This window comes from Lacerta agilis, chromosome 4 (assembly GCF_009819535.1).
Source record: "Lacerta agilis isolate rLacAgi1 chromosome 4, rLacAgi1.pri, whole genome shotgun sequence".
NCBI classification, from domain to species: Eukaryota; Metazoa; Chordata; class Lepidosauria; order Squamata; family Lacertidae; genus Lacerta; species Lacerta agilis.
The window spans coordinates 8,395,516-8,420,047 of record NC_046315.1 but is presented as its reverse complement, the minus strand read 5'-3'; the positions used below and the strand labels follow the sequence as shown (position 1 = coordinate 8,420,047).

Sequence of the window (24,532 nt, the reverse complement as noted above, 5' to 3'; positions counted from 1 at the left end):
CTGAAAGCGAGATGAGTGCCGCAACCCCATAGTTGCCTTGCACTGGACCTAACCGTCCAGAGATCCTTTACCTTTTTACCTACTTCTGAGTACCAGTTGCTAGAGACCACTGCCCTAGAAATATGCTAGGAAAATGGAAAGCTGCCATACAGAGTTGGACCCTTGGTCCATCCAGCTAAGCTCTCCAGGGAATGGTTGGATTTTGAGTCCTGCAACATCTGGAGCAGGGGTGTGATTCAAGGTGGAAGGCGCATTGTTGGCTTAAGGTCAAACCCTTAGCACATTGCAGGAGGGCCAGAGCTCAGTGGTAGAGCATCTCATAAGAAGGCAAGAGCGGTCTGCTGGATCAGGCCAATGGCCCATCCAGCCCAGCACCCTGTTTTCGCAGGGGCCAACCAGATGTCCACGCGAAACCCACAAGCAGGAACCAAGCACGGGAACCCCTCTCCCCTCCTGTGATTTCCAGCAAAACTGGCATTCAGAAGCATTGCTGCTTCCAAGTATGGAGGCAGAGCAGAGCCTCCAAGCCAGCATTGCCCCCAGTGGCAGGGAGTTCCATAGTTTAACATCAATTGCATCGATCAACTGCTATCCCACACTTATCTGGTGGAGTTTTTTGCAAACTACCGTTCATGCAAAAAGCCAGATCTTTGAGCAGGGGCGGGGGCGGGGGCGGAGAGCCCGTTTGTTACACAAAACCTCCAACTCAGCTCTCATCATGCGATCTGAATCTGATGGTTTTGTGTTCGAATCCCTCTTGCAAACAAACAGCGGCAGTCTGGAAACGGCCTTTTGCTTTTGCTTTTTTGCTACTACAGACTAAACTGTTACGCTTGTGGTGCTAGTTTGAATAACAACAACAGCAAAATCCCAGACACAACTGTTGCAGGGTAAGATTCCCTTTCTTTCTGCGCTGCGTGGGCGAAGGCACAAATTATTGCTAATTCACACACACACACACACACCCTGGACCATATGCTGTGGCTCTATTGCACAGCGGGGCTGCTGTTCCTTCTCCCCGACCCCGGCTATCTCTCTCCCCCCCCCCGCCTCACCACGCTTTAAAACGAACACGACTTGACCCAGACACCCACAGCCGCGCACATCTGTATCTCAGGCGAGCAATCTCTGCGATCTCCGAGCGGCGACGTTTGCTCGGGACGCACATCTGCGAACAGGGAATTTTCAGCTGGCATTCTTAGGATTGTTTGCATGTGTCAATGTGAGAGAAGAAGTCGTCACCCACGCGAGACGCTCCAGGAAACTGGTGGCCGCCGTAAAAAAATATGAGCGTTCGGAACATAAACGGCACCAGAGGAGAGAGAGCGCACACACAGACGCACGCTTCAAAATCATTACAGCGAAGCTCACATGCTTTGGAGGAGTTTCAGAGGATGAGTGAAAAGGAATCCAATCTGTTGCAGGCTGATCTGTGAGGAGTTTCTTCATTCGTGAAGTCTCTCTCTCTCTTCTCCCACCCCTCCTCCAGTGACTTAACTTTCCTCTTGGCTTTCCGAGATCCTCAGTCCGCTTGAATGCCGCAGGACGGCGAGACCCCCCCCCCCCTGTCAGGAGCGCCAGCGGTTCACTGGCGGAGCACCTCTGGCGAGGAACGGAGAGGGAGGAATTGACCGCAGCCACTTTTGCCACAACACTACAGGTAGGTGGGTATGAGAGAGAATTTATTTTAATTGGATCAAAGGGGAATCGGCACAGCCGTCTCTCAGATGGAAGGAGCTCCTGGGAATTTTCCAACTTAGTTCTGGATACTCTTACAGCACGGCGTAAGAGAAACATCTGTTGCACCCTTTCTGTGTTTTTTGTTTTTTTAACAGCGGGAAAAATAAAAACAAAACTCTGGGGCACCATCATAGCAAAGGGCAGCAGTTTGCCAACTGATTTCCCGCGGGGCAGCTGAACATTGGCTTAAAGCTGCGCTCTCATGCACAGTTCCTAGAAAGAAAGTCCCATTTGGCTCAAAGGAACTGACTTTGGAGTAAACACACTTATGGCTCTCTTGCCCGCTGAAATCAAGAGGGTCAAGGCTGCGATCCTATGCATGCATTTACCTGGGAGTAAGCTCCACTGAATGCAGGGAAACTTGATTTTGAGGAAGGAGGGACAGATCTGTCGACTGTTCATTCTTCCACATCAGTTTGCAAATTAAACATAAAAAACTCACAAAAATTCACCTCTCCTAATATAAAACAACGTAAGATTTCTGCAACACTCCCCCCCAATGACATTTTTGTATGTTACTTTCACCACTACATTCATTTTCATGGACTCTTTCCCCTAACACACACTTTTTGGGGGGACACAATTTTTGGAGGTTTGAGAACCATGCTGAAAAATTCAGAGAAGTGCAAATTTTGAGGGATAGTTGTGTGGTTCTCCCTTTGGGAAGTACAAATTAGGTAGGCTAAAAAGTGAACTGAACTGAGCTTCTTCCCCATCTCTACTTCTGAGTAAACATGCACGAGATTGCACCGCCAGGGCTGTTCAACTCGGCCAGGTCTCATCCTGTGCTTTTTTTTGCGAATGTGATGGAGAATGGACTAAACAAGGGTGATGTCATGGTTAGGACGACTCAGCTCGACTCTTAGGGAAGGGAAGGGTTATTCATGCTGATGGCTGTTTTACGCCGTCGTGATTCATCCAGCCTCATGATTAGACTGCTGTAAAGTGCTCTGTGTGGGGCTTCCCCTGGGGCTGGTCCGGATGCTGCGGCCAAGTTGCTGAATGGAGTACCTTGATGGGCAAATATCACGCCTGTGTTGGGGGAACTTCACTGGCTGCCAAATAGCTACTGGGATATGCCAGGGTTGCCATATTTCAAGAAGTGAAAACCTGGACACAAATGTGAATATTCTACCCATTTTTCAAGGACCAATCCCGGCTATTTCCAGGAAATTCTGGACTTATGGCAGCCCTAGATATGCTCAAGGGCTTCCAATTAATGACTCAGGACCAGGTTACCTGAAAGACTCCCCTGCCCTTGTATAGCCCTGCAAATCACTTTGATCACTTGGGGAAATCCTGCTTGTGGCACAACACCTTATGGAACATCATACAGGTACGTTGATGCAGCGGCGGAGGAAGCCTCTTCGCCGCTCGGGGCAGCAGCACGGAGGCACCCTCCTGGGGACAGGGCATCACGGCGCATGCGTCGTGACGCCACAATGAGTCAGATGCACTGCATATGCCCGGAATTTCTGGGCATGCGTAGTGGATCCGGCCAGCGCTGCTGGGAGCCGGGCGGTGGGGGAGGGGCTGGGGAGTGTCACCCCCCTCCCCTAGAACCTGGGGCAGAGCGCCCCCTACGCCCCGCCCTTCCTACGCCACTGGGTTGATGACCCATAAAGGTCATTTTCTGCTATTGCTCCTGGACTCTGGGGCGCTCTTCCCTCCATCATACATGAAGCAGAAACCATCTGATGCTCTGGGTGTCTCGTAAAGATAACATCTTTCTGCCTAGGTTTTCTCCGGCCCATGAGATCAGCCCTCATTTTACTTGTCTGAGTCCTCTGAATTTCTGCGTTATATGCTTTGGTGTGTTCTTATGCTGTTGTTTTATTGGTTTTAGGTTGTGGGTTGTTTTTTTTAAGTGATGTATAGTGGATGTATAGAGTGTCCGACTCTTCGTGGCCCCATGGACCAGAACACGCCAGGCACGCCTATCTTTCACTGCCTCCTGCAGTTTGGCCAAACTCATGCTAGTCGCTTCGAGAACACTGTCCCACCATCTCGTCCTCTGTCGTCCCCTTCTCCTTCTGCCCTCCATCTTTCCCAACATCAGGGTCTTTTCCAGGGAGTCTTCTCTCCTCATAATAATAATAATAATAATAATAATTTATTTATACCCCGCCCATCTGGCCGGGTCTCCCCAGCCACTCTGGGCGGCCTCCAACAAATATCAAAATACAATACAGAGTCACAAATTAAAAACTTCCCTAAACAGGGCTGCCTTTAGGTGTTTTCTGAATGTCAGGTAGTTGTTTATTCCCTTGACTTCTGACGGGAGGGCGTTCCACAGGGCGGGCGCCACTACCGAGAAGGCCCTCTGCCTGGTTCCCTGTAGTTTTGCTTCTCGCAGTGAGGGAACCGCCAGAAGGCGCTGGATCTCAGTGTCCGGGCTGAATGATGGGGGTGGAGACGCTCCTTCAGGTATACAGGACCGAGGCCATTTAGGGCTTTAAAGGTCAACACCAACACTTTGAATTGTGCTCGGAAACGTACTGGGAGCCAATGCAGATCTCTCAGGACCGGTGTTATGTGGTCCCGGCGGCCACTCCCAGTCACCAGTCTAGCTGCCGCATTCTGGATTAATTGCAGTTTCCGGGTCACCTTCAAAGGTAGCCCCACATAGAGCGCATTGCAGTAGTCCAAGCGGGAGATAACCAGAGCATGCACCACTCTGACAAGACAGTCTGCGGGCAGGTAGGGTCTCAGCCTGCGTACCAGATGGAGCTGGTAGACAGCCGCCCTGGACACAGAATTAACCTGCGCTTCCATGGACAGCTGTGAGTCCAAAATGACTCCCAGGCTGCGCACCTGGTCCTTCAGGGGCACAGTTACCCCATTCAGGACCAGGGAGTCCCCCACACCCGCCCGCCTCCTGTCCCCCAAAAACAGTACTTCTGTCTTGTCAGGATTCAACCTCAATCTGTTAGCCGCCATCCATCCTCCAACAGCCTCCAGGCACTCACACAGGACCTTCACCGCCTTCACTGGTTCTGATTTGAAAGAGAGGTAGAGCTGGGTGTCATCTGCATATTGATGAACACCCAACCCAAACCCCCTGATGATCTCTCCCAGCGGCTTCATATAGATATTAAAAAGCATGGGGGAGAGGACAGAACCCTGAGGCACCCCACAAGTGAGAGCCCAGGGGTCTGAACACTCATCCCCCACCACCACTTTCTGAACACGGCCCAGGAGGAAAGAGCGGAACCACTGTATAACAGTGCCCCCAGCTCCCAACCCCTCTAGCCGGTCCAGAAGGATGTTATGGTCGATGGTGTCAAAGGCCGCTGAGAGATCCAGCAGAACCAGGAAACAGCTCTCACCTTTGTCCCTAGCCCGCCGGAGATCATCAACCAGCGCGACCAAGGCAGTTTCAGTCCCATGATGAGGCCTGAATCCTGATTGGAAGGGATCCAAATGGTCCGCATCTTCCAGGCGTGCTTGGAGTTGTTCAGCAACCACCCGCTCCATCACCTTGCCCAAGAATGGTAAATTTGAGACTGGCCAAAGGACTGGAGGTGGCCAAAGGACTGGAGCCTCAACTTCAGGATCTGTCCTTCCAGTGAGCACTCAGGGCTGATTTCCTTCAGAATGGATTGGTTTGATCTTCTTGCAGTCCATGGGACTCTCAAGAGTCTCCTCCAGCACCAGAATTCAAAAGCATCAATTCTTCAGCAATCAGTCTTCTTTATGGTCCAGCTCTCAGTTCCATACATCACTACTTCAGTAAGAGGTAGCAATCCTTCTGAAGACTAGTTGCTGGAAACCGCAGGAGGAAGGGGTGGCAGATGGAATTAAATATTGAGGGAGCCTACGTAAGCTGCACTTTGCAGTGCACACACATACCATTGGAATGGCAATGCCCATCTACCTGTGGTGGGGGTCTGGCTCCCTCAAATATTTTATGGGGGGGTGGAAGGAACCTTGGCCCCTAGGAGTTGGTTTCTATGGGATGAGTGGAGAGTGCTCGGATCCTGCTTGCAGGTTTCCCTCCTGGCATCCGTTTCATCACCACGAAAACAGGATGTGGGACTAGATGGGATCACTGGCCTGATCAGTCCCGCATTTACGTATAAGCTAAACAAGCTATAGCTCAGAGCCCCAGTCTCTTGGGGTCCCCCCAAAAAATTAAAGGAAAAAATAAACTGGATGTACATTTCCAAAATATAAGATAAAAAAACAAATAAAATAAAACCTACATACAGCAACAGTGTTTTGTATTGTGTAGGCTCCTATGATGCAAGTAATGGGCCCCACCTGCTAGCCTGTTCCCTAAAATATCACTGGTTTGCTCCTTTCTACATATAGGGTGCCTACATTCTGCATGGACTGTTATGTACAAATGGCTTTAGATACCTATTAGATCCATAAATTACCATATAGCATATATTCACCACAAAGAACAGTGATAATTTGTTGTTGACAAAGGACAGCTGGACATATAAAGGGCCCCATTACCTTCAGTTTGAGAACCAAGATACCACTGTATATATCATCTCCCAGAAAGCTTTTGTCACCTTACATGACCACACTCTGGTTTCTCCTCAGATCGTATAAAACTTTTGCCTTTTACTTTTTATGTTGTTATGAACTAATGCTGTGTGTGTGTGTGTGTGTGTGTGTGTGTGTGTGTGTGTGTGTGTGTTTTTGCAAAGAAGTGTTTGCCATTCCAACTCTGCAATTTCTATGATTCTCTGTTCCAAACATCTCCTGGGCTTCAGGATGCACCTGAAACATCTCACACGCGAAGAAGACGTGAGCTTTCAGCTGCCGGCTTGGCTTTCATCGTTCACAAAATACATAACCACAGGCCAATATTTTGTGAAAAAAAGGCAACACGTGGACCAAATAATGTAGGGCAAAATGTTTCTATGTATTTTCAAATAATATTCAGCGAAATTGTTTATATAATATCAACTAATATGCAGCGAAGACAGCATTCCGGATAAGAACACTGTTTCGGTATATCTTCTTCAGTTCATAGTGGTTACATATGGCCATGACCACTACTCCACGTAAGGAGCGTGTATATTAAGTTATGAACTGAAGAAGATATACCGAAACAGTGTACTTATCCGGAATGCTGTCTTTGCTGCTTATTGTTGTTGTTGTTGTTCAGTCGTTCAGTCCTGTCCGACTCTTCGTGACCCCATGGACCAGAGCACGCCAGGCACGCCTATCCTTCACTGCCTCTTGCAGTTTGGCCAAACTCATGTTAGTAGCTTCGAGTACACTGTCCAACCATCTCGTCCTCTGTCGTCCCCTTCTCCTTGTGCCCTCCATCTTTCCCAACATCAGGGTCTTTTCTAGGGAGTCTTCTCTTCTCATGAGGTGGCCAAAGTACTGGAGTCTCAACTTGAGGATCTGTCCTTCCAGTGAGCACTTAGGGCTGATTTCTTTAAGAATGGATAGGTTTGATCTTCTTGCAGTCCATGGGACTCTCAAGCGTCTCCTCCAGCACCATAATTCAAAAGCATCAATTCTTCGCTGCATATTAGTTGATATTATATAAACAATTTCACTGAATATTATTTGACAATACATAGAAACATTTTGCCCTCCATTATTTGGTCCACGTGTTGCCTTTTTTCATATTCTGCTTGCAGTTTGCAACACAGGGGTATCTTTTTTTTGCAATATTTTGTGAAGGCTGCAGTCCTATACATATTGACACCCCATTCAAGTCTATGGTTGTTGTTCTTGTTGTTTACCCCTGAGTAGACAAGTATGGAGTTGCATTGTAAACAAGGCATTTGATGCAGCCCTCAAGGAATGGATGTTTTAGCTGAGATTCCTGCAATGCAGGGAGTTGGAGTTGAGGACCCTTGGGGTCCCTTCCAACTCTGTGATTCTATGAATGGCTCTGGAAAGATGGGCAGAAGGGTCAATGGGAGGAACCTTTCCTAATAGGAAGATGGGGGGGGGTGTCACCCCATGAAATAGTTGATAGTTGCATCACTTGGTTTCTTCGTGTCACCCATAGGCGGCCTCCCTTTTTGACCCAAGTGTCCCACTTGCTGTTGTTCTGTGGGCTACCACAGCTATTTCCTGTTTGGAGAATGGATGGTAAATGTGGTCTTTGCTGTCCTCCAGGCAACAGCCATTGCAACAAGATTGTTTGACACATTTACGACCTCAAGCTGGCGCATGGCATATTTTATTTATTGCAGAGGAACATAAGAAGAAGCTGTCTTCTGCTAAGTCTGGCATTTGGCCAACCGGCTCAGTGTTTTTATCTGTGACAGAATAGTCACAGAGAGCCAGTGTGGTGTAGTGATTAAGAGCGGTGGACTTGTAATCTGGTGAACCGGGTTCGCGTCTCCGCTCCTCCACATGTAGCTGCTGGGTGAACTTGGGCTAGTCACACTTCTCTGAAGTCTCTCAGCCCCACTCACCTCACAGAGTGTTCGTTGTGGGGGAGGAAGGGAAAGGAGAAGGTTAGCCGCTTTTTGAGACTCCTTCGGGTAGTGATAAAGCGGGATATCAAATCCAAACTCTTCTTCTTCTTCTCTCTGGAGGTTTAGGAAAAGGTCTCTCCTAGACCTACCTGGGACCACTAAGGGCGGTAGATAAAGGCTACTTAGGTCTCCCATCCCAGTAGTAACGTATGGAAGTGAGAGCTGGACCATAAAGAAGACTGATTGCCGAAGAATTGATGCTTTTGAATTATGGTGCTGGAGGAGACTCTTGAGAGTCCCATGGACTGCAAAAAGATCAAACTTATCCATCCTTAAAGAAATCAGCCCTGAGTGCTCACTGGAAGGGCAGATCCTGAAGTTGAGGCTCCAGTACTTTGGCCACCTCATGAGAAGAGAAGACTCCCTGGAAAAGACCCTGATGTTGGGAAAGATGGAGGGCACAAGGAGAAGGGGACGACAGAGGATGAGACAGTTGGACAGTGTTCTCGAAGCGACTGGCATGAGTTTGGCCAAACTGAGGGAGGCAGTGGAGGATAGGGATGCCTGGCGTGCTCTGGTCCATGGGGTCACGAAGAGTAGGACATGACTGAACGACTGAACAACAACAAGGTCTCCCATCCAGGAACTGGATGCAACCAGGCCAGCACAGAATCATAAAATTATAGAGTTGGAAGTGTCATCGAGCCCAACAACCCTGCAATGCAGGAATCTCAGCTAAAGCATCCATGACAGATGGCCACCCAGCCTCTGCTTAGAAACCTCCAAGGAAAGAGAGTCCACCACTTCCTGAAGGAATCTGTTCCCCTGTCAAACAGTTCGTACATTAGGAAAGTTCAGATCCTGCCCTCCAGAGCAGGAGAAAACAAGTTTGCTCCATCTTCCGTGTGACGGCCCTTGAGACATTTGAAGACGGCTATCAAATCTCTTCTCAGCCTCTTCTTTTCCAGGCTAAACACATCCAACTCCCTCAACTTATCCGCATAAGGCTTTCTTATTGTTATTTTTAATTAAAAGTCACCACTAGGGATGAGGGCGGGGGGGGGGGATTCAGTTCAGTTCACATTTAAAGGCAAACCTACCTCATTTTCACTTCCTGAAACAGTACGAGAACAAAAGCTATCCTTCGAAATTTGCACTTCTCCAAATTTTTGCAGCGCAGCGCTGCAGCCAAGTCATGCGTACCAAAGTGCATTTGCTAGGGTAAAATGTGCATTGAGATGCATATGTTGGCGGAAGCAGCGTACAAAAATGCAACGTGTTCAGGAAGGCTGCTCTGCAAAGATATGGAGCAAAGGCAGAATCGCATACAAACATATGTATGTTAGGTCGTTCTTAAATTCCGATGAATATTCATGAGCCGTTAAGACTGTGTGGCCTAGTGGTTAGATTATAAGACTATGACCCAGGAGGTCCAGGGTTCAAATCCCCTCTCAGCCATGAAGTTCGCTGGGTGATCTTGGGCCAGTCACTGCCTCTCCGCGCGACCTACCTCGCAGGGTTGTTGCGGGGATTTAATGAATAGGAGGGAAACCATGTTTGCCACTTTGAGATCCTTGGAGAGAAAGGTGGGATACAAATGCATCAACAATAAAAAAGAAGACAGAAAATTATTTGAAACTGATATGATATCATATCAGAAACTGATACGAAAATGTGGAGAACTGAAAAAATAAGAAAATGAGAGAAATTGAAACTGACAATCACCGTTGCACATCATGGACACACTGAGTTATTTTAACTCAGATCTTGAAGAGGGGAGGGAATCTACAAAGCCTGTTTTACTGGATACAACAGGGAGACAGGAAAAAAATAATGAGTGTATACGGACTTTGAGTAAGAAGGGCTCCGTCATATCACAACTTCCCGTAAAAGTCTATCTCCAATCTTTATGCTGAGTGGTTTTACAGCAACCCCACCCACCCCCCAATCCTTTGCGGTTTATACCATTCACTCTTTGGGTTGCTTTGAAAAGATATTCGGGGATTTTCAAGCAGACGCAGAAAAACCTAAAGTAAATATCCACGTTGACTGGTCCCTTCTGGTAAAACCTATGGGTGATAAGTCAGTCGTTCCCCAATAGCAAAGTCAGCTGACCAGGAAAAAAAAGTCTACAGTGGAAGAAGAAGAAGAAGAAGAAGAAGAAGAAGAAGAAGAAGAAGAAGAAGAAGAAGATGAAGAAGAAGAAGAAGAAGAAGAAGAAGAGTCTGGATTTGATATCCCGCTTTATCACTACCCGAAGGAGTCTCAAAGCGGCTAACATTCTCCTTTCCCTTCCTCCCCCACAACAAACACTCTGTGAGGTGAGTGGGGCTGAGAGACTTCAGAAAAGTGTGACTAGCCCAAGGTCACCCAGCAGCTGCATGTGGAGGAGCAGAGACACGAACCCGGTTCACCATATTACGAGTCTACCACTCTTAACCACTACACCACACTGGCTCCATTCTGGAGGTCCGTTCTTAAACCAAAGGCGTGCTTTCTCATAGCAGCGGGGGACTCAATTTACAAATGGAACACACTCAACAGGAAGCGGAACATGTTCTGCTTCCAAGGCAAAGTTCACAAACCAAAACACCTACTTCCAGGTTTGCAGAAGAAGAAGAGTTTGGATTTGATACCCCGCTTTATCACTACCCGAAGGAGTCCCAAAGCGGCTAACATTCTCCTTTCCCTTCCTCCCCCACAACAAACACTCTGTGAGATGAGTGGGGCTGAGAGACTTCAAAGAAGTGTGACTAGCCCAAGGTCATCCAGCAGCTGCATGTGGAGGAGCGGGGACGCGAACCCGGTTCACCAGATTGCGAGTCTACCGCTCTTAACCACTACATCACACTGGCCCCCAGCGTTGCAGCGTTCTTAATCCAAGTTGTTCATAAACTAAGCTGTTCTTAAACCAAAGTACCACTGTATTTCTTTTTTTAAGCCAGACCACTTGCCCCAAACCTACCCCAAACAGCCAGCCTCTGCCATCGCTGTCACTCCTTTTCCAGCACTGGGGACCCCATTGCTAGATCTAGAGTGGTGGGTCTCAAACCTTTTTCCTCTGGGCCACACTTTCAGAATAAAAAAATTGTTCACGCTGCACCTAATTTTTGATTGATAAGAAATACATTGGAAAACAAAGAAACGAAAAAAGCATAGGATCCAAAGTAAGGCATTAATTTGGCGTTGTAGCCAATCCTCTGCCACAGGAAGGGATGGAAGAGACATTCGAAGTAACTCAGATTTAAAAGCAAAGCTACCTAGATTGTACTTTCAGAAACAATATGCGAACTGAAACGTGGCAAGGCTTTGAAATTCGAAATTCTCTGAATTTCGCAGTACAGTTCTCCAGCCAAGTGACGTGTGCCAAAAGGCATAAAAAGCGTACCTTAAAAATGCATATAGTAGCTGAAATACCACAGAAAAATTGCATTATTTGGGAGGGAGTTTCTTTGCAAAGGTGCACACAATAGACAAAGTGGCATAGAAATGTGTGCATTCAGTTCTCACTAAAATCCAGATGAATTTTCACGATGAATTTTTTAAAAACAATTTTGCAAATTGATTTGAAAATGTGGAGAACTGAATTTAAGATTGGAAAAACGAGAAACTGAAACCGGCCAATTCCCCCATCAGTACCCACTATTTGTTCTTCACGATGCCTATCCCAGCTTTCAAAAACCCGTTTCTTCCCACCCCTACCTTAAACAACTGGTTTGATCTCTAACTTGGGCTCCATTTTTCTCCCACTCTACAGAGCCATGAAATTCCACCTCTTCCTCTTCCTCGCAGTGCTGAATGGAGATGTCTCAACCTTCTCAACGATGGAACAGTTGCCCTGTGAAATTGTAAGAACTTTGGCAAAGGGTTCGAACCCTGCAAGAAGCTGGTGTAATGTCTTGGTTTCAGTAAGGCTTTTGACAAAATCCCCCCATGATATTCTCTCAAGGAAGCTGGCAAAATGTGGATCGAACGAGGTCATTGTCAGGTGGATTTGTAGCTGGTTGTCTGACAGAGCCCAAACAGTACTCACGAATGGTTCCTCACCATCCTGTTCTTCATAAACAACTTGGAGGAAGGCACTGAGGGGATGCTCATCCAATTTTCAGATGACAACAAATTGGGAGGGCTGTAGCTAAGCCTGGCAGAGGACAAACACACCTTTAAAGTAGTGTTTTAGATGCAAGGCCCTTTTTGCCAGCTTAACTTACACCGATCCCCAGTTCATGTAGTTGTAAACCAGAAAATACTATAGTTTATCTCCTGAGTTTACGCCAGGGGTAGGCAACCTAAGGCCCGTGGGCCAGATGCGGCCCAATCACCTTCTCAATCCGACCAACGGACACTCTGGGAATCAGCGTGTTTTTACATGAGTAGAATGTGTCTTTTTATTTAAAATGCATCTCTGGGTTATTTGTGGTGCCTGCCTGGTGTTTTTATATGAGTAGAATGTGTCCTTTTATTCAAAATGCATCTCTGGGTTATTTGTGGGGCCTGCCTGTTGTTTTTATATGAGTAGAATGTGTCCTTTTATTTAAAATGCATCTCTGGGTTATTTGTGGGGCCTGCCTGTTGTTTTTATATGAGTAGAATGTGTCCTTTTATTTAAAATGCATCTCTAGGTTATTTGTGGGGCATAGGAATTTGTTCATCCCCCCAAAGAAATATAGTCCAGCCCACCACATGGTCCAAGGGACAGTGGACCAGCCCAAGGCTGAAAAAGGTTGCTGACCCCTGGTTTACGCCAACAAAACTCAGAAATGTGAGGAATTAGGAGTCCAACGTTGTTTATAGCAAAGCAATAGGTTACAGTCGGATCGTTCCGCAAAACTGCAACCTCGCCCAGTGGGTCCAGGCAGTGGTATTTATAAAATTTCAAACAAAGCATTTCAATTTCCACCAATCATACACATCATTACCTCATTTCATGTTTAATACACATGCGCAATAAGCACTGGCAATTTCTGCTGATTATGTTCTGATTCCCACCATGTTCTGTTACATTGTGTTAGTGTGCATGTTGGGAACCTGTGTTACTTGTAACCATTTGCACCATGTAGCAACTTGTGTTCTAGCTCAGGGGTCAGCAACCTAAGGCCCATGGGCCGGAAGCGGCCCCTGGAGATCGTTTGACCAGCCCACGAGCTGCCTCCGAACTGAGTTGCCCGTTCTCGCGCTGCGCTAAACCGGCACGGCATGGGGACTCACTTCCACGGTGCCGAAAATCTCATCTGCGCGGATGCAGACACCGAAAATCGGGGACGTGCACACTCACACACGCACACGATGCAGCCCACGGAGGGATCTCCGCGGGACCGATCCAGCCTAGGCAAGATAAACCTTGCGGGCCCCTGTTCTAGCTTTGAGCTGTCTCTTTGTGATTCACATATTAGCTGTATTTTTGCCCCAGTTGGAGGGGGGGGCAGCAACTTGCAAAACCATCAGTTTCATAAAGTGATAGGCTACCATAACTTTTCTATTAGAAGCACACTCAAGGGGTACAGATTATCACATTTATTGTGGCCCTTTGGGCTAATGCCACAATGTGACCAAGTCAAGTGGCACTAGGACCCATTCTAAGTCCTCCCTCTCTTGTCATGTCATACCCCCCCCCGAACTCCCCCTTTCCAGGACTTATACTGGCATAAGATCTGTTGGAGAGCCAGTGTGATGTAGTGGTTAAGAGCGGTGGACTCATAATCTGGTGAACCGGGTTCGCGTCTCCGCTCCTCCACATGCAGCTGCTGGGTGACCTTGGGCTAGTCACACTTCTCTGAAGTCTCTCAGCCCCACTCACCTCACAGAGTGTTTGTTGGGGGGGAGGAAGGGAAAGGAGAATGTGAGCCGCTTTGAGACTCCCTAGGGTAGTGAAAAGCGGGATATCAAACCCAAACTCTTCTTCTTCTTGGCGGTATCTCCGGTTGAACCATGAAGGATGGGGAGTTACACCACCGTAGCCTGAATGCACCGGCTCAGCTGGCTCCTAGCCGCACACATCCTTGCTGTAGGATTGCTCTCATAAGCTAGGAACTGTGCCTACTTCACATTTCTGCAACAGTGCAAAGCGAAGAGAGCTCAGGCTGGTGCAGCATCCGAATGATGCCAGCTTTCACCTTGGTTTCGTTCTTACCCATCCCAGTACTGACTGGCATTTCTTCTTTCAGCCATTGCAAATTCAATAAAAAAAAAATCTACCCAAATGTAATGTAACACAGGAAGCTGCCTTTATACCCTGCTAAGTAGTGTCCACACTGACTGAAAACGTCTGTTGAAGGTTTCAGGCAAGGTGACTTTCTGCAGCCCTTCCTGGAGATGCCAAAGGTTGAAATCCGGACCTTCTGCACCGCCAAGCAAGTGCTCTGCTACTGAGCCACAGCCTTTCCCATGGCATTTTTGCAATTATAGTTAGGTACACAGGTGGCGCTGTGGTCTAAACCACAGAGCCTCTTGGGCTCGCTGATCAGAAGGTCGGCGGTTCGAATCCCCGCGACGGGGTGAGCTCCCGTTGCTCAGTCCCAGCTCCTGCCCACCTAGCAGTTCAAAAGCACATCAAAGTGCAAGTAGATAAATAGATACCGCTCTGGTGGGAAGGTAAACGGCGTTTCCGTGCGCTGCTCTGCTTCGCCAGAAGCGGCTTAGTCATGCTGGCCACATGACCCAGAAGCTGTACGCCGGCTCCCTGGTCCAGTAAAGCGAGTTGAGTGCCGCAACCCCAGAGTCGTCCGCGGCTGGACCTAATGGTTAGGGGTACCTTTACCTTTACCCGTGGTGCCTCAGTTGTCGAATGCTCCGGAAGCTGAACGTTTCGGTTTTCAAACGCTGAAAACCCGGAAGTGAATGCTTCCATTTTCGAACACACCTCAGAAGTCGAACAGCTTCCGAGGCACCTTTCTCTATTTCCTCAATGGAATTTGCCGACCACCCATTGAGCCTCAGTTGCTAAATGTTTCGGAAGTCGAACGGTATTCCGGAATGGATTACGTTTGACAACTGAGGTACCACTGTGTAAGGATCACTTAAGTCGTGGTTTTCTGCAGAGAAATAGCTGAGGGTGAGAGACAGTTCCATAGTCTGAGCTGGCCTGCGGCAAAAGCACACCCAGTGATAATCTGCTCTACAAATCCCGTCCATAGTCATCTGATGCCGCTGCCTTCCTCCTGTATGCCGCTGTCTCCCAGACTGAACTAAAGGCGTCCAGTCTCAAGAAGCTGTCTTTGAAGGACTCAGACCATGAATTCATCTACGTAGGTTCCTATAGGCTACGCTGGCTGGCAGCTGCTCTCCAGGTTTAGGCAGTTGTGCCCTGTTAATGCTTCGTTCTTGGCCAAGTGATTCTAGCGTCTCTTCGCCGGAACGAATCGAAGACCGAGCAAAGTTCTCGTTCTCCCGCCGTTGTTGGTTGAGATGCTCTGCGAGGACGTGGGGAGGTCAGGAGATTCAAGTTTCGTTAAGCTGCCTTGTCTTCAAGCCAGAGAGGCAGCTGTAACATGAAGCAGGGAGAGGCAACCCTCTCCGTTGGCAGATCTTGAAACCATGCTAACGCTCTCCTGTGCATCTCCACAAAGCTTCTTCGGAAGAATTTCCTGTTGAATTTATGCCCCAAGTTGATCGGGGAATTTAGGGGTGCACGGAGTTGTCTTAAACCAGCCCTGCTTGAAGAGTTAGTTGTACACAAACTCTGGAAATCTCATCTTTTGCTTGTTCCTGCTGGAAAGAGAATCCATGTGGCATTGCTGCCAAATGGTTGCGTTCCAGTGTTTGCTGGGTTGTCTTCCCTTGTTTTTTGCAGACCTGATTTGGCCAGAGGGGAGCTTGAAAATGCATTTCTAGCGCCAAACTATCTGGCGTGCACAAGGTTTGAGCTTTTAAAGAGCAACTGTACCTTTAGTCAAAAGCTTCCTGTTTTCAGATTCATTCGATTGCTTCCTGTTACACTATAACAAGAATGGCTGGAGGCTAGTAATAATTAACACACATACACACCAGGGTAGAAGAGGACTAATCAGGGGCAACCTGCCAACAGGAAACTTTTAATTAACATTGCTGGAGACCTTAGAAGAATAGGATGTATGTTACAACAGGAGAAGGGCATTGCTGGTCCCTATCATGCCATGGTGTGGAACCACCCTTTTAATCCCTGTTAATGGTGGAAGAGCAATCCCTTCACAGTGCCAACGGGCTCTAGTGCAGAAGCAACTGTGAGAGTCAGTGAGCCAAGCCTCTGGGGGAATGTGCCATTTGGGTGTAGCCTGTGCTTCGTCCGGCATGTTCATCTGGAGTTGTACACATCGTGCATTACTCACAGGCACGAGTGAGCTGGACATTGCTCAGCTCCTTCCAAAGAGTTCTGCCTGTCTGATTTTGTCCACGCTGAAGCACCAGCAGATGTTTCGGGGAGGGTTTTCCCAGAGAACAGTCATCCTGAAGAACTATCGCCCAGTTCTTCTCGGGAATTGTAGCATTCCTGAATATTTGAGGGATCCGGGCTTTGCCCAAGATGGGTGGAGACAACCCTGGGTTGTCCTGGATGAAGCCACCTAGAGCAATCTGGGGCCACCAGCAGGTGGACTGAAAGAAGCAGAGGCAGTCTGAGATTCCCCCCCCCCCTGTGGGGAACAGGCTGGAGAAGCAGACCCCTAGCAGGATTCAACTATCTGCTCAGCAACAAAGCTGCCTTATACTAAGTCAGGCCATCGGTACATCTGGCCTGGCATTGCTTAACCTAACTAGCAGCTACCTGCTTCCATAGCCCTAGTGCTTTGAATGCAAGAAACCCAAGTTCGTTCCCCGGCGTCTTCAGGTAGGGCTGGGAGAGATTCGATGCTGGAAACCGTGGAGAGCTCCTGCCAGTCAGTTCAGGCAACACTGAGCTTCCTTTTGTGGACGGTCTGTCTTAGTATGAAGGAAGCTTCTCAAGTTCGGAAGAACATTCCCCTTGGGAAGTGTTAGAACAAAGCTGCTGATCAAAGGAACATGAGTAAGTTGAAAAATGATGGGGTCTGGAGCATTGCCTAGCCCCCAAATTGTTCCCTCGGCCGTTCCTGCGAGGGCTGGAGCCCGTGCGAACGCCACGCATCCTGTTTTCGTTCGGCATTCTTTCCTATTCCATATGGAATACCCCCGAATAGACTGGGGTTGCGGAGCCAAGAAAGAAAGGAGATTATATTTGAAAAGCGGAAGAGGGATCTGGAGAAACTTGGACGGGATTCAAAAGTAATGTCTGGGCAGGAAAGGAGAGGGTGGTGAAAGAGGAGCACCCCCCCCCCCAATGTGGAAAGAGATATAGAGGCATTGTTTGGGAATTATGATGGGTGCTCAGCAAAATCTCCAATGATAGACCAGGGGTCAGCAACCTTTTTCAGCTGTGGACTGGTCCACCGTCCCTCAGACCATGTGGTGGGCCGGACTATATTTTTTTTGGGGGGGGGAGGGAATGAACGAATTCCTATGCCCCACAAATAACCCAGAGATGCATTGTAAATAAAAGCACACATTCTACTCATGTAAAAACACGCTGATTCCCAGACTGTCTGCGGGCCGGATTTAGAAGGCAATTGGGCCGCATCTGGCCCCCGGTCTTAGGTTGCCTACCCCTGATAGATGCAAACAAGAAGGGAAGGGTGAGGAGCAGGGGTGGAAGGTGACCCAATGCAGAGAACATTTTCTCATGCCTGGGCCTGGGCACTGAATGCGGCCCTCCATGCCTCTGCATCTGGCCCTCAGGACTCTCCTCGGGACGCTCCCTTCATTGGCCCTGCTTTGCACCCTTCTTTGAAAGTGTCCATCTGGCTAAAATGTGCCCTTGAGCTCTGATAATACCTTTAGCTTCCCTGAATGCAGGACTGGGTATGTGTCAAAACAAGCCTACTTTACCAATACCTTGGTTCTGAAACTTAATCCGTTCCGGAAGTCCGTTCCAAAACCAAAGTGTTCCAAAACCAGGGCGCTCTTTCCCATAGAAAGTAATGCAAAATGGATTAATCCGTTCCAGACTTTTAAAAACGCCCCCTAAAACTGCATTTTAACATGAATTTTACTATCTATCAAGACCATTGATCCGTAAAATGAAAGCAATAGTCAATGTACTGTACTATAAAATAAATAAGACATTATTGTAGATGATAAAAATTAAAATTAATTCTTTTGCTTACCTGCAATGATGATAGTCATTGTTTTGGGTGAGGGGCTTTTATCCATTTCCGCAGCCACACAATCAATCAGTAGCTGAACTGGGTTCCACACACTCACAAAAACAAATTAACCAAAAAAGCATCAGAAACAAAATAAATAGCAAAAACAAAAGCGCAAAACTTAATCCGTTCCGGAAGTCCCTTTGACTTCCGAAATGTTCAAAAACCAAGGCTCAGCGTCTGATTGGCGCAGGCGCCCCAGAAACAATAGCCGACAGCCGCAGTGGATGTTCAGCTTCCAAAAACATTCGAAAACCGGAACACTCACTTCCGGGTTTTTCGGCATTTGAGAACCAAGGCGTTTGAGTACCAAGGTACCACTGTATCCATGAATTTGTCTGATCTTCTTTCAAAACCATCTAAGTCAGTGGCCATCACAACTTCTCCTGCATGCACACTACTGAGGGATAGCTCTGTTGGTAGAGCGTGAGACTCGCAGGGTTGTGCACTTGAGCCACACAAAGGGCAAAATATCCCTGCATTGCAGGGGGTTGGGCTAGATGACCCTTGGGGTTCCTTTCAACTCTACAAGTCTATGATTCCCCCAAATTATTATTTTTTGAAATAATTTTTATTTGGTTTTACAGATATAGAATCATAATAGTACAATACAAAAATACACATGCTTATTTAGAGATTTCTCCTAATCTCTGGACTTCCCACCTTCCCCTCCATGGGTCCTATTGTCATCCTTTTCAACTGAATATTATTGCATAACCCATGTTTTATGTCTCTCCATTTTATCCATAGCATTTGCTACATTAAAAGTGTTATTGCAATCCTGCTAGTGTTTTCATCTGCTTACAGTGGTCTCTTAGATCAATTATAAAAAAATTCCCATTCTTTCTTTGAACTTTTGTCTTCTTGAGGAACGGCTTAGGGAGGTGGGTATGTTTAGCCTGGAGAAGAGAAGGTTAAGGGGTGATATGAGAGTCATGTTCAAATATATCAAAGGATGGGATATATCAAAGGATATATCAAAATATATAGAGGAGGGAGAAAGGTTGTTTTCTGCTGCTCCAGAGAAGCGGACACAGGGCAATGGATTCAAACTACAAGAAAGAAGATTCCACCTAAACATTAGGAAGAACCTCCTGACAGTAAGAGCTGTTCGACAGTGGAATTTGCTGCCAAGGAGTGTGGTGGAGTCTCCTTCTTTGGAGGTCTTTAAGCAGAGGCTTGACAGCCATCTGTCAGGAATGCTTTGATGGTGTTTCCTGCTTGGCAGGGGGTTGGACTGGATGGCCCTTGTGGTCTCTTCCAACTCTAGGATTCTATGGTTCCTGAGCCTTCTGGTCAGTCTTGCCATTTCAGCATAGTCCAACAGCTTGGCAATGTGAATGTCATCCTAGCTACTGCTCATTCCTCTCTCTCCCTTTTTCCTTTTCTGTAGAGAAGTATGGAAGCATTTTGTCACGGCAAAGATCTTCACCAGATACCTCCAGAGCTCCACCCAAACTTACGTAAAATCGACCTCTCCAAAAACAAGCTCCTGAACATCACAGAGAGTCCCCTGGCCTTCTACACCTCCCTCCGCCACCTAGACTTAAGTTCCAATTATATCGGTTTCATCGAGTCTGAAATCTTCAGAGATATGAGGAATTTGGAGGAGATCAACTTGGCCGACAACCAACTCTACCAGTTGGCTCAGCACGACCTGTGGCTTGGCTCGCTCCCCCAAGTCAGAATGCTAGACTTGTCCCGCAACAGACTCTATACTGGGATGGCTGAACATTTCATCCACAAAGCTCCGTCGCTTCAGTACCTTTCACTGGCGGAGAACAGCATTATAGAAATTTCACAAAGGACATTCCAGGGGTCTCCAGGTCTGGTTGAAGTGAACCTTCACAGCAATATGATCATGGAGATAGAAGAAGGAGCCTTTGAGGTCCTGTCACATCTTTCCAAGCTCAACCTCTCCATGAACTCCCTCACCTGTATTGCTGGCTTCAACCTGAAACAGCTGAGAGTTCTCGATCTCAGCCGGAACAGCATCGAGACCTTCCATTCCACCGAATCCGAGGAGGAGTTCAACCTGGTTTGGCTGGACTTGAGCGAGAATAAGCTCCTCCGGTTCCCGTTTCTCACGCAGGCAAGCAAACTGGCCTACCTGAATTTATCCAAGAACATAATGCAGTTTGTTATGGTGGAATCTCCACGTGGTGATGATGATGATGATGGCGACTACGGATGGATGGACACATCTCTTGGTCTCCAGGACCAGGCTCAGAAGAACAACACCAGCTCTCCACATCTGCCTGGACTGTTATATCTGGACCTGAGCTACAATGAGATCCAATCCATCCCAAGCGAGTTCTTCACTTCCATGTCTGCCCTTCAGGTTCTCAACCTCAGCAAAAACTGCCTCCAGACTTTCATGGCAAGTGACGAGCTGGTCTCACTGGCCACCCTCGACCTCAGTTCTAACTCTTTGCAGCATCTGGAATGGGGTTCCGGCACCTTGGTCAACTTGCAGAAGCTCTTCCTTCAAGGCAACCGTCTCCAAGCACTGCCGCCAGACATCTTCGCCGGTCTCCCTCGCCTCTCGCTCCTGAACCTCCGAAGCAACAACCTCTGTCTTTGTGGCTTCTATTCAGGGTTAGCCAGGAAAAGGCTCGCCGGGGAGGACCGCGGCTGCGTCTCGTTCGTTGACCTACCTGAACTTCAGCACTTGTACCTTTCCGACAACAAGCTGAAAAGGATTCCCATGCATGCTTTCTACAGGACTCAGCTTGTGTCCTTGGACCTCTCTCTGAACTGGGGACTCCACATAGAGGCCAAATCTTTCTCAGGCTTGGAGATGTCTCTAAAATATATGGATTTGCACGGGAACGGCATGACATCTCTGAGCACCGACTTCCCGCTTTTCCCGCACCTCGTATATCTCAACTTGTCGGACAACCGACTGAGCTGGTTGCCTGCTTGGTCTGAGAACTGCTGTGCCTTGGAAGTCCTGGACCTGCAGAACAACAGCTTCAGCGACCTCAAAGGTAGCAAGATCCCAAATTTGGAGAGGAACCTACGGAATTTGTACCTGGCGGGCAACCCGCTCAGTTGCTGCGGGAACATTTGGCTCTCCCAAATGATCCACAGGGCCACTGTGGAGATCCCCAACTTGGACCTCACCAAATGTCAGTACGCCAAGAGCTTTGGCTACGAAGAAGAAATGGCGGTCAGGGACATCAGGCCAGAAGATTGCGAGAAGGAGGACCTCAAGAAGATGAGCGTCTTGATCTTGGTGGCAGCCGTGCTGGCTCTGTCCCTGGTCATTGTCGGGGTGGGTGTGTTTTGCTGCTATCGCAGGCACATGTTTGGCCGGCACTTTAAGGCATAGATCTTACATCAAAGGTGGGCTTCCATCACTCCATTCCCTCACCACTGGACCACTCACATCCAAAGGTGTGAACGGACCCCACTGAAGAATGTGGGAGGTGAGAAGGTGAAAGCTTGGTCTGTGGGATTACTCTGCGATGATGACTCATTCACACATGCAAGTCCTCACTTGGTGACCAGGTTACTGAGAAGCAGTCCCACCCCCCCAAAAAAACACCTCATTCAGGGATCCTCCACCCATTAAGAGAAACCCAGCCATGAACTACCCACATTTCTCAAACTGTTGACACCTGGGACCCCATTTTTTTCTTCATTAGAATGGGAGGCGCATCAACCATTCTTATAATTAAGAAACCACTCGTATTTCCTCTCCCATCTGCCACAGGGGTGGGGAATCTCAGGCTAAAGGGCCAAAGGTCTATCTCCCTGGTCTTCAGAACTGTCTCCAGGCGACACATCCTTCTGAGACACAAGCCCTCTCTCCCAGCGCACATCTCCCACTCGCCCTGCTTCCCACCACCGTCTAATATTTTTGCCTCGCTGGAATGTGTCCTCAAACTCTGGCGATGCTTCTTGCTTGTCTGGATGAAGACTAGAAGAGGGAGCTCAGCATAGCTGTCAAGTTTCGGATTTGAAAATAAGGGATCAGCAGTCTCACCTATCCCGGGGACAGTCACATGTCAGTGGTGGGCGGAGCCAGAAGCAAAAGTGGGCGGAGCAGCAATGTAAACTCCAAGCGGGCTCGGGCTCGGAGGGGAGCAAAGAGGAGGGCAGCCATGTGCTCCGCGCGATGGAGCCCCATTGTCTTCTTGTCTGATCCCATCAAAACAGGACAGGAAGCAGCAGCTGCTCAAAGGCAGCCAGGCTCCGCCCGCCAGCTAACCCTATTGGCCACCTGAGGGGCTCGGCGGCAGTGGATAGGGGCTGATGCAGGGGGAGGAATACACCCCCCTGTAAGCACGAGAAACGGCTCCCACTTGCTTTGAGGGCTGAGGCTTTTCTCTCCAAGTAGGCGAGGTCTTCCCACCCAGTCCCTGGCCAGCAGGGGAGGAGCTGCTTCCATTAAAAACGGGAAATTTAAGGGAAATAAAAAATAAGGGAGAGCAGCGGGGAACTGCTTAAAATAAGGGAGAATCCTGGGGAAAATGGGATACTTGACAGCACTGGAGCTCAGAGGCAAAAGTGGACAGAGCAACAAATGCAAATGCCTGCCTTTGAAGGGTAGGCTGCTTCCTAGACACACAAATCGTTCTCTATCCCCTGCCCAGGCAAGGAAGAAGCATTATCCAAGCTGAAGGACACATTTGAGGCAGGCAAAAACACACCAGGCAGGTGCAAAGCATGGCCAGCGGAGACTGTGGCTGAGAGGGTCTCAAGGGCCATAGAGAGAGCTTTGAGAGGCCACGGACTGGGGGTCCCCCCGGTATATCAAGAGTCTTGCTGGGTGGGTTGACCAGCACGTTTCGTCAGAGATTTTGCACGTTTCTGATGCTGCAAAATCGAGAGCCGGAGGGTTAAAGATAAAAACAAGAAATGTTTGTTGACGCTTCGAAGCAATAAACCACAATGGACTTTTTACTTTTCATTGGCCAGTGCTGATCTAGTGTCTAAGGACGTAAGAGAAGCCTGCTGGATCAGGCCCATCTAGTCCAGCATCCTTGTTCTCAAAGGGGCCAACCAGATTCCCATGTTGGAACCACTCTATTTCCTTCCCCTCTTCCTCAGTTTCCCCACTGCCAAGCATTCCACGGCCTCTGAGCGTGCGCAACCCTCATTGGGCTGTTGCTGAGTCCTCCCACCTACATGGCACATGGGCTTACGAAGGGATCATGTTGTTTTTTTAAGAGCAGCCAATCTCAAAGGGATCGTGCAGAACAGATTGCGCAACTAATGCAACTAATAAATCCTCAGAGCGTCTCTGTGAGGGAAGCGAGGCTGAGAGGGAGAGTGACTCAGGTCCATCCTATTTATGGGGGGGAAACATTTCTGAAACTGGATCTCCCGTGTTCAGATTCATAGCTCAAGCTGGAAAGTCACAAGAAAGAAAAAGAAACTGCATCTCTTCTTCTTCTTTTTTTAAAAGACCCCTTCTCTCCTTTCATTTAAGCAAAACAAGTTTCTAGCCCTTAAGATGGCAAGTAGGGCTTTGAAAGTGTTTGGGAAATGCCCGTGGTGTAGCACAGAGCGGAACATGATGATGGATGTCTGCTGCGTTACAGACACCAGGTAGGTCTACGGAGGCTCTGTGGCCTACCTCACAGGGCCGTTGTGTAGGGCGGCACAATAATAATAATTTATTATTTATACCAGCCCATCTGGCTGGGCTTCCCCAGCCACTATGGGCAGCTCCCAACAAAAGATTAAAAGTACATTAAAACATCAGTCATTCAAAACTTCCCTAAACAGGGCTGCCTCCAGAGGTCTTCTAAAAGTCAGATAGTTGTTTATTTCCTTGACATCTGATGGGAGGGTGTTCCACAGGGCAGGCGCCACTACCAAGAAGGCCCTGTGCCTGGTTCTCTGTGATTTCGCTTCTCGCAGTGAGGCAACCACCAGAAGACCCTCGGAGCTGGACTTTGGTGCCTGGGCTGAATGATGGGGGTGGAGACGCTCCTTCGGGTATACTGGGCTGAGGCCGTTTAGGGCTTTCAAGGTCAGCACCGACACTTTGAATATAAAGATGGCAAGCACTTGGTCAGTTGAGATATAGCAGAGCAAAGGGCAACAGGCCTGTTCGCAAAGGTGCTGAACTTTCAACCACACTGCACAATTTAAGCTCAAAGGAAGTTTGCCGCAGTTGCATCGCACCAGACCTTCGAAGTTCTGCAGAACCTGAGCTGAGCTTTGGCTGTGCGATGCACGGCA

At 48.3% G+C, this 24,532-nt stretch overlaps 1 protein-coding gene across 1 annotated transcript; it reads left to right on the top strand.

The window, feature by feature from the left end:
• Nucleotides 1–1,566: 1,566 nt before the first annotated feature.
• On the top strand, nucleotides 1,567–21,827 carry LRRC32 (leucine rich repeat containing 32). The gene is made up of 3 exons (XM_033145992.1): nucleotides 1,567–1,660; nucleotides 11,902–11,992; nucleotides 19,728–21,827. The coding sequence occupies exons 2-3, from the start codon at nucleotides 11,906–11,908 to the stop codon at nucleotides 21,666–21,668; spliced, it is 2,028 nt and encodes a 675-aa protein (XP_033001883.1). The 5' UTR covers nucleotides 1,567–1,660; nucleotides 11,902–11,905; the 3' UTR covers nucleotides 21,669–21,827.
• Nucleotides 21,828–24,532: the final 2,705 nt, after the last annotated feature.